The sequence below is a fragment of the Phalacrocorax aristotelis genome, chromosome 12, assembly GCF_949628215.1.
Source record: "Phalacrocorax aristotelis chromosome 12, bGulAri2.1, whole genome shotgun sequence".
In the NCBI taxonomy this organism is placed as follows: Eukaryota; Metazoa; Chordata; class Aves; order Suliformes; family Phalacrocoracidae; genus Phalacrocorax; species Phalacrocorax aristotelis.
Window position 1 is genome coordinate 4995523 of NC_134287.1, and position 10331 is coordinate 5005853.

Sequence of the window (10331 nt, forward strand, 5' to 3'; positions counted from 1 at the left end):
TATCAAGATAAAGCCTATAAAAGTGAGATGATGTGTAAGAGAAGTGACTAAGTGCAGATTTAAAAGGGCCACCTGGAGAAACGGGCCTGAAGCTGCCCACTAGCACTGCCTGATGCAGCGAGGGTGCCTCCGCATCATGAGATGTGTACACACAGCTCCACCCTCCCACCAAGCTCTCCTCAAACCTGTTCTGTAGAATCTCTGCTATGACCTTGGCCAATCTGCATTTTCAGTGACACTGCAATTACTTTGCACTCTCGTAAACTATTAGGAAATAGGCAAATGCTTTATTGTAAATCCTCCTAACGTTATGAAGGCCAAGAAGACTTAAACTTGGTCTCATAAAGAACTTTTGTACAAAAGAATCTAAACAAAAGGGTCATAAGCAGCATTTAAAATAACCTATATTAAATACCTAAAAAATATACTCTTTTGCATAGAATAAAGAAAAGTGCATCTACAGCATAACATTCCATACCACAAGAAATGGCTAATTTACGAGTGGTATACAATTAACTATTGTCTCTCATCACCGAGACTGCAGCAACTAAAGACATGTTTATTGGGAAAATCACATTTTTTAAAAAAAGGGATTAGGTTGTTTCATTATGTCTGTGAAGCAAGTGCAAACATTTCAAATTCTTATTGAAAGAAAGCAAAGCCGACAGATAATTTTCACAAGTTAATTTTCTCTTGATATTACTTGGAAAGATGAAACAGCCTTTGTTCTTTTACAATCCAAATTAAAAATAAATCCCCATTTGGCATCTGTTTTGTGCAACAACAACAAAAAAAGAAAGCTTGTAAATGTGCAAGCTTTATCTGTTCTATAAAAGTTTGATGTTTATAGGATTATAACTCTTCATTCCTTTCTAACTTTTGTACTGTGATCCCTCTGGTAATCAAGCACAGAACAGTGTTAAATAAGCCTGGGAAACTGATTTCCACTGCTCAGAAGTATAGAGAAAGAGCCTAAGTGGTGGAGAATCAGGAATTTTAGGAAAATAGAAGCCAAAACACTATTGTCCACTTTTGATAGGAAGCAAGCAACTTCTAAATATCTTTCTACTTTTCATATTTGCATGCCTAAATATGAGGAAGAGAAGCATATACCTAATCAGTTGTTCAAACATCTTCAATTTTGTTTTGGTTTTTTTTTTTTAAAAATCAACTTATTTCATTGGATATAACTTGATACTACAATTTGGTAAATGAGATATTTAAAATAAATAAAAATAAATATTGTCTATATATTTCAAGATTGCTTGTTTCTGTAATGAATTCGTATCTTATTGTTAGATTTCATTTTGTTTAGCTTTTTTCAAGCTTTGTCGCCACTTACGAATGGCAGTTCCAGAACTACTAGCTACTACACAAAGGGCACCACCCACAGTCCACCAAGTTGGTAGATGATTGAGAAAAAGGATTTGTAAAATAAAAGCAAACACCACATCCATTGTTTTCATTATGGCTACAGGTCCAGCTTTCTCTATCTGTAGTGCTTTTGTGAGAAATATCTGACCCCCTAAACCTAACAAGCCTATTAATATGAGAAGAACCCTGTCTTTACCACAGTAAGGTAAACGCCATTCATTCATAACAAACAATGCTATAACACATCCAATTAAACCGATGACTGCGTAATACCAAATTGACAAAAAATAATGCACAGATTTTCCCACCTTCCTTAGTATAACAAAAGTCGAAGCTGCAGATACCGTGCTTGTAATTGCTGCTATAGTTCCTTTAAGGTGATCTGTGTAACTTCCTTCAATCCCCGAAACGTCTGACCCAAACAGAAATGGTGGTCTGGCAATAAGAACCACTCCAGTAATTGCGAAGAGGGTAAACAGAAGATCCCAAACACTGTACTTCTCTTTGAGAAAGATCCACGCAAGCAATGATGTAAAAACAGGACTGCTAAAAGTTATAACGGTGGCATCAGCTAGTGGCATGACTTGGAAAGCATAGTAGAGGAGAATCATTGCGCTAGAGCCAAGGAATCCTCGGAAGAAAAGAAAAATTCTTTTACCTTTTGGTCCCAAAAACCCTGTTCTGAAAAACAGAAATGTCACATTAATGTCACTAGCCTGCTTATTTCATGACCAACATCCAATCACATTTAAATGCACATACCCTTCTAGATTGTACACACCTTTCTAGATGAGAGACCTAACTCAAATATCAGCATTTTAACTCTCTGATCACAGACCAATTTATCCCCATCACCACCCCCAATCACATTCAGAGTCTAGCTATATTCTAGCTATTAATTTTTTGCTTGCAAAATAACCCAAGAGCATCTGCAAATTACCTTCTACTTTTTAACAACACCTCCTCCCGGAAGATCAATACGTTTGATATAATCCCTGGAGAAACCTCTACAATTCAGGGAGTCAAAGATTTTCAGTTGCCTGAATTGTATTAAGAAGCTATCAACTCATCCAAAACAATGCAGTTATGCAAATGAAGTCTGAATTAAAATAATATTGCTATCTGATTAAACGAGTGATAATTCTAGATCTGTTTTTAAGAAATAACTTTAAACATTTGCTACACTTACTTGTAGTATATTAAACCAGGAAGAACAAATGCCATTTGGAAAACACATCGAAATGCACTCACTTCCACTGAATGTACATCTTCTATTTTTTTAAGAAATAAAGAGGCCACTGAGAAAAGGAAGGCAGACAGTACGGTATAAAACAGACCAAGTCCTGGACAGGCAGCTTTCTTCTTTGTTCCTGCAACAGATAAACTCCAGTTAATAATGATCTATTAGAAGATTTCTCAGGTCAGGTGGCTCTACATACTGCAGCATTTGTAGCTCTTCTTGTGGTAGAGAACAAGGGAAGCCAAAGAAAAAAATGCAAATACTATGCGTATTTACCAGACCCACCTTGAAAACATGTTTCATTAACCACCACGGCTCCCCCTTTTCCCTTAAAACAGGGGTTCACCTAACTCTAACCCTTTGCCTACAAAACCCTTCCTCCACTTCTCACAGCCCTACATGAGTTAGCAGGCTTTACTTCTTGCAGGCATTGGGCCAGTTTGGGCGACTCACTGCAGGACTAGTTGTACGGTTCTGACCACCACCCAAGGACCAATAAATATAACTGACTGCCAAATGGTCAGATTCTGAAACACAACCTTATTACCTAGGAATAATCTGATTATTGAGTAAATTAATTAAGGTCCCTAAGCAACAATTTAATTTCCTTTCTCACAAACACGCACCCCACCCCACCCCCGTAGAAATTGTGTACAGAACCTCACTTCTGTTATAGCTTTTTTTATTTTGCAGCTAAATAATTCTAAATTTGACCAAAACCTACAGAAGTTTTATATAACATTTTTATCTTGCTGTAAGAATCCAAATATTTTCTTCAAATAAACATCAAATAAATTTCTTCTGCTTATAAATGTAAAAATGATCAATTTTAAAACATCATAGGCCTCCTTAAAGTACCAATATCTATCACAGTTCCATGAAGACCTTAGTTTCACCTGAGTTTATGATTATTTATCAGACTCTCTTCCTGAAGTAGTTTCCTAAGTCTAATGGTTTCTATTCAAGTTTCCCTGTTGCCTTAGGCCCTCTTCAGTGACACACTCTTCCTTGTTCCACTCATCTTTTCCACCCTCATCTGTTAGGAAAGCAAACAGAGAGGGTGAACTGCTGCTGACCTCAACACTGTCTCCAAAGAAACCAGCCTCTTTTGTTACTGCATTTCTGCATAAGGGGAACAGCCTTTTCACTGAACCTAGAGGTGAACACCACGGAAAAGAGAACCATCTAAAAATTCGAGTGGGATGTTATCTCACTATCTCTTTTCCTTCTCTGCATAAAACATTGGAAGTTACCCTTTTTTCTACAGCACCCTCTGAAGACAAGAGGGAGAACTCCACATCCCTCAGGCAGTTTTGATAAAAGGGTGCTTCTTCTCACATTAGTGTGGGAGCCTGTGAGGCTTATGGATCCTCTAAAACACAATCAGCAGGGCACTGCTGAGAGTTGCTTAGCAACTAAATATGGTTTCAAGGGTTTTTTTAATTTTGTTTTGGGTGTGTGGGGTTTCTTTTAAATCAACAAAACTTGTCACAAATCATTTTGATCCTCCTTGAGATCAGTACTCAAGGCTGAGAAACTGCTTCTTACTACCTAAAAGCTCAGACTGCGGGCTGATCCAGCGTGTTTAGCATTGGTTCTGGCTTTAACAGTTCTAGAGACCAGGCTTTACAACTGCAACTAGAATCTGAAGTAGGCCCAAGCCCTGCTTTTCAAGGAATCCAGCTGCACACTACAGCTGAAAGTGACTGAGGGTTTCTACTAGAAATATTTCTATTTAGCAACAGCCACTTACATAGAAGTGACTATAAAAACTACCACCAGTCAACACCGGACCAGGACATCTACGAACTACAAAACAGAGTGGATTTAAAAAATGTTCATGAATTACGTAATGTCCTAATCCGCATAGTCATGCAACAGAACTGCAAAATCAACATCATCTCTAACATTAACGCAAGAGGAATCAGACTGGCCTATAACTGAAATGGGAAATCCAAACCCAGGCTGGCTTATGGATGAACACAGCACAAACAGAACTATTATTTCAGGCATGACAGCTTGTCTGATTACTACAGAACAAAGCCAGTCTAAATAATGGAAGTGTTGAAATGGAAAACCAATTAAATTAAAGCAAGGTAAGCTGAAAGGATCTTATATCCAGAACTAAGCTTTGGATTTGAAGGAACAAAGAAAAACCAGAAGGAATTCATTTTTGTAAGCTACCCAATATACCAAGCCTATCAGAAACAGTATCTTGTATTACTAGAATTTAAATGATCAACATCTCATATTGCCAAAGCACGTACTCAGTGCAATGACAGCGTTTTATTTCATTTTAAAAATAAAATGGAATGAGTTCTTCCACAGAAAACAATTGCAGTTCTGAAGAGTACTGATTTCAAAATATGTTCTGAGGAGAAGTTAGGTTAAGATAACGTTCCCACCCCACAAAATACTAAGTCTCCAAGCACTAGTCCAACACCATCAAAATACTCAAGCACTCATGCCTTTTTTTTTTTTTGAAAGTGGAGCAGTCTGAAAATGAAAAAGTTTCAGGTAGGACCCAAGTCCTCTTTTCTGAGTGAGGTTTGGTTTTCCAATTTTATTCCCTGGCCATCTCCACAAGTACAGCTTTCAAACAACCTTCCACTCCTGTTTTAAGTCCCAGTCAAATGCCTCCCACTTGCACACCATTTCTGTGCAAATTCGTTTTGTTTGCGTTTTAATGCATGCTTTCTTGCAAAATGCATATAGTGACGAAAAAAGACCCTTCTCACATACATGCGTCTTGAGAACAGTAGCAGAGGAGTACTGGCTAGGGGGAAGGTGGTCAGTGAGAAGGTGATACTTCCAGACCTTCAGGAAAGCCAGAAGAGGGTGATCTGTACTTCACACCATAAGAAGCAGAACAGCAGCTCTCTCAGACTTCAGGAGAGCGCCAGGAGCACAACAGCCTGCCTGTGAACTAACCATGGTCATGCAGACAAGAACTAGGCATGATTCATAAAGTTCAGCTGTTGACTCAATCAACATTTTGCTAGACAGACTACCATAACAAGAAACAACAACAACAAAAAAAGTCTTTTTTGGTGAATAACTGCAAGTTTCTCAGGACTTCAAATACTGGGTTTTTTTCAAGCTTTGCCTCAGAAGCGATTCTAACGTGAATTTCCGTGAAGTATGCTATCTGTTTTGGCCTCTCCACAGCTCACTAGCTAACAAAGATTGCCATTTTATCCATTTTCTGCTGGGAAGTTAATGATAGCCCATATTTCATGAGAAACACATTTTCAGTGAAGTTGTTTAAAAATTACACGTTAAAGTATTTCAGATAACAACTTCAAAAATTATTTTAAGAATACAGTTATGTTTTAAAAGGATGCCACATTAAACTTGGAAAAGCATGTTGCGTATTGTGGCTTTAACAATTGTGAGCGCCCAGGAAGTCAAGCATGGATTAAGACAAAATGAAGAGTGCACTCACACTAAAGGAAGGTAAGAACTACCAAGGAAGTCATAGTTGCAAGTACATGGACTTGTTGAACAGCACCTATGCCCCTTCTCAACATATTTACAGCGCCAGAAGTTCACACTGCTAGGAGGCACCTCTATTTACCCAAACCTGACAAGTCTTACATTAAAACTTTGGCAGCAGGAAGAGCGGTCTCCCCGGGGGATAATCGCTGCGCAGGCTCTCGCAGCCCTCCCTGCAGCAGGGTCGGGGCAGCCGCCGGCCCGGGGCCGGGAAGGAGCGGTGGGCGGCCGCCGGGGGAGCACCGGGGCCCGGCCCGAGCCCAGCGCAGCGTACGAGCACCCGGGCTGGCGGACCGCGGAGGAGGTCGTGCCTGCCGCCCCATTCCTTCACCAGGTGAAGAGGTGGGAAGAAGAGGGCGAGGCCGAGCCCGCCGGGCAGCAGGTGTGAGGCGGCTCGGAGGCGGGCACGGCTCGGAGACAGGGAGGCGGCGCGGCTGCAGCCCGCCGCCCGCGGGGAGCTGGCGGCGGGGCCGGCACGACTGCGGGGCGCCCTCTGCGGCCACCCGGCCTCGCTCCGCGCCCCGCCACCGCCTGCCGTGAGCCCCGGTGCCCTCGGGGCCGCTTCCTCTTCCTCCGCCCCGCCAGCAATGTCACCCCCAGCGCGGGCAGCCCAGCCGGGAGGGCGCTGGCACCCCCACCCCCGCCTGCCCGAGTCCCCCTCCTCACCGGGTGCCTTGCAGCAGCGCGGCCAGGACAAACCCGAGCAGCAGCCACAAACGCGGCGCTCTTCGGCGCCCGCCGCCTCCACGCCGGGCGCCGGGCACAGGCGAGGCTGCCCCGTAGCCGCACCGTCCTCCCGGCTCAGCGGCACCTCCGGCTCCTTCCCGCCCGCTGCCGGGAGAGCGGCGGCCTCGCCGCCCTGACACAGCACCATGAGGACGCCGGGCTGCCCCGCGATGCTACCGGCTTCTCACAAGCCGGCGGGCACCTGGCCTCCTGCGCATGCGGTGCCACCGCCCCGCGCCGCCCGCCCTCCTCCCGCCCAGCGGCTGTGCGGTGCTCTGGAGCGGGGGGGTACGCCAGGTGGCGGCTTTAACCCTCAAGGCAGGGCCCCGCCTGGAAGCAGCCGGGCCACCGGTCCCCCTCACACGGCAGGCACCTGCCTGAGAGTCCGTAGGGAGCCACGCTCCCGGGGCAGGCGGCAGCGCCCCGCCGCTACCTCCCCGCCGTCCTCTCAGCACGCCGCGGCCCCCTGTGAGGAACTCAGAGCTCTGGCGGGCGAGGCGGGGAGGAGCGAGGCTGCGGCGCCTCGGGAGGGGGAGCTCGCACCCCGCCGGAGAGAGGAGCGGGATGGCCCCGGCGGGTGGCCCTGAGGGGTGGCGAGAGGAACGGGACGGCGCCGGCCGCGGCCGGTGCTGACCGGCTGTCTGAGGCGGTGCGCTTGCGGGGAAATAAAACCGTGCAAAACGGTGACGCGAAGTTATTTCAGGGGCGTTGGTGCGTCATCTGAGCGCCTGAAATAAAAGTATATAGCTGGCAGCGTGCACCGGACTGATAGCTCGCGGTATGGGCTCGTCAGCCTGCTTATAGGCAGGATCTGCGCCGAGAGAATTGAGCTTTTATTACGGCTTCTCCATATTCTGCGTGTCACAGTTTGAAATCCTACCTGTCCAATCTCCTCACGATTTAAATAGCTCGGCTTCCCTTCAGTGGGCCCATTAACGTTTAATTGCCATGTCAGTGAGCAGTGGCAGCATCTCCCTGTGGAAGAGCTGCCGCCTGCACCAGTGCCATTCAGAGAGGTCAAAATGGAGCTGGGAACCCGGTGGGGCGGTTTAGTCATTCTCTATGTGTATGAAAAGCCTTACAGGATTGTTAGTAGGTTGCAAAAATCATTTAACTACCTTCTCGTGGTACATTTTCCTTAAAAAAACACTGCTGCCTATGATTTTGGGCCAGGGAATCAGAAAGGGGAGCTGGTACAAAGAAATGCAGAGTAGCCACTTTTCCATACCCATCAAAGAGTGCAGAGAAAAAGCAACAGAATAAATTTCAAATGCTAAAATTCTCCCCTCTTGAGCAAGTTGAGCTGCTATCAATAATTAAAATAGGAATTTCTATTCAAAGAAGAGATTTATGCTCACACTAATCTTGTAGCTGCATAAATTAATCAGTGTTTATTTCTGTGTTCTTAACAAGGGGAAGTATAATCTATAGCTTTAGCAAAATGAGTACTAAATGGTAAATACAAGCTATTTCACACAAACTATTTCAAGCTTTCCCTCAAGCTACCTCATAAGAGCTATTTCAAGCTTTCCTTGTCTCTGATTTAGCACATTTTATAGTACATGCTAACCCACCAGAGGCCATAAGTATTTCATTATCTCAGAGCTCGCATTTGATTAATATGACCAGAACTATTTCACAAGTTATTCTTAACTAAAAAATGGATGTGTTATATCAATTATTTAAAAGGAGAAATCAATTAAAAAGTTTGTGTTGAAATCAGGATTCATTCTTTCTAAAGATTTGTATTATGTGAGCTCCTCTTCCTATAAACCAAGAAAATAAGTATCTGCTGCACTAGATATAAAATACTTTTATTAAAGCTGCTATCAGCCTAGCTCTCTACAAAATCTATATCGAAGGCCTTACTAAATCTTTCCTGTGAGGGGATGCCATGGCAGCTGCGTGTCCCACAAAGGGGAGAACCAGGCCAGCAAAATTTCCCAGACAGACACCCTTAACTAGGAAGTTACTTTCGCCTCATGCCCTTCCCTATCTCTCAGAGTTTGGCTTAATTGAGAGGGAGCTGCAAATAAACCTGGCATCTCTCTGCTTTCCCAAGAAACTTGCACTTGTCTGTACTCCAAGGCAGCTTTTACAGGTCACCGTTGCGTGAGTCGCCAACGTGAAGTTAGAGCTGTCCTTCCCCGGAGAAGCGTGGGTGAGAGGCAGCAGTGGAAATTCAGCCCCTCGCCAGCCCTCCTGGGGTGGCAATCCCGCGGCCTCCGGCAGGAAGCCCTGGCACGTCCCCTGGGCAGCGGGAGCCGAGCAGGCTTGTAGGGCACGCACACCCACAGAAAGGCCTGCCTCTGCAGTCACTAGGGGAGTTACGGCAACAGCAGAAGCGGCTGGCTAACCTGACTCTTCAGCGAAGAAAACCAGAGCCAAAACATTTAATCCATAGTATAGACGCAGGACAAAATTTAACGAGTTCTTACAATTTCTGGCTATTTGTTTATATACTTTATTAAAATACGCAGATTATGTATTTATTTTGTAATACTGCCGCTATGAAAGCCAAAGTTTTAAGTGCCACAATGCTAAACACTGTGCTTTAGAGAGTTTCAAAGAGACTCTGCAACAACCCCCTCCGTGCCCCCCCACGCTTTGAAAGGGAACATCAAAGGGCAGTTTTTGTTTATGCCAAGATATATAAAGTGTTCTGTTTGCTCCTGGTTGAACTGCCAGTCTTGTCTCAGCTTGAGAGCCTCCAAGTTCTGCTTGTGAAGTACAACCCTCTTCTCTGAGTAAGGAGAGCACTTCCAAACCAACAGAGCAGTTGCAGCTGCCCAAACTAACCAGCAGGCGACTGTAATTTGCAGTCACGCTGCCCTAGATTAGAAAATTAAGTAGCTGCATAAATGTGACAGGTCAATGTTTTATGCAGCCCTTTCAAGTACAGATTAAGCCTCATCTGTGTAATACTGTGCTCAGAACTAGCTGTTCCTTTCTCCAGCACATTGCCAGCTTGCAACCAACAGTAGAGCAGTAAGGACCTCCTATAGTATCTTCCCTGAGTACAAAGGCCATAAGAAAAAGCTTTAGTGAACCTGGGAAATTTGTCCATTGGAAATTGAACTGCAGCACCGCTAGAATGGCATTTATCTGATTTCCATAATATCATAAATGCAGAGAGGGAGCCACCTTCTCCTGCGTAGCCACCGCTCTCTGCACAGAGGGTTTTCTTGGGTTACCCTTTTCATCCTCATATTCTCATCCTTATCCAGAATTTAGGCAGACAGTTTTTGTCATTATAAATGCCAGGAACAAGCCAGTGCTTCATCACAGGTTGAGATACAGACCTGACAGGTACTGTAATGACTCACTGGTCTGGGTCTGTGTGGTGAGGGATCCTTTGGGACTCGGTTTCCATCTCCCTGCCTGCAAGTGCTGTCTCCGACTCCTTAGAGTGGCTTTTCAGAAACCCAGACAGAATCAGGCACAAATGACAAAGCGATTAGCTGAGTTTTGTGGAGAACCATGGGAGTTTTCTATG

General features: G+C 44.5%; 1 protein-coding gene across 1 annotated transcript; it reads right to left on the reverse strand.

Moving 5' to 3' along the window:
* Positions 1-275: 275 nt before the first annotated feature.
* Positions 276-7046, reverse strand: SLC35G1 (solute carrier family 35 member G1). The gene is made up of 3 exons (XM_075107634.1): positions 6776-7046; positions 2564-2744; positions 276-2055 (listed from the first exon to the last, which is right to left on the reverse strand). Exons 1-3 carry the CDS (start codon positions 6981-6983, stop codon positions 1296-1298), a joined length of 1149 nt encoding a protein of 382 aa, XP_074963735.1. The 5' UTR covers positions 6984-7046; the 3' UTR covers positions 276-1295.
* Positions 7047-10331: the final 3285 nt, after the last annotated feature.

Coding starts and splice junctions, on each gene's coding strand:
- SLC35G1 (XM_075107634.1), bottom strand. CDS start 6,983: ATGGTGCTGTGTCAGGGCGGCGAGGCCGCCGCTCTCCCGGCAGCGGGC. Junction 2,745..6,775: donor GCGCTGCTGCAAGGCACCCG/GTGAGGAGGGGG, acceptor TATCTGTTGCAG/GAACAAAGAAGAAAGCTGCC. Junction 2,056..2,563: donor CCTGGTTTAATATACTACAA/GTAAGTGTAGCA, acceptor TCTGTTTTTCAG/AACAGGGTTTTTGGGACCAA.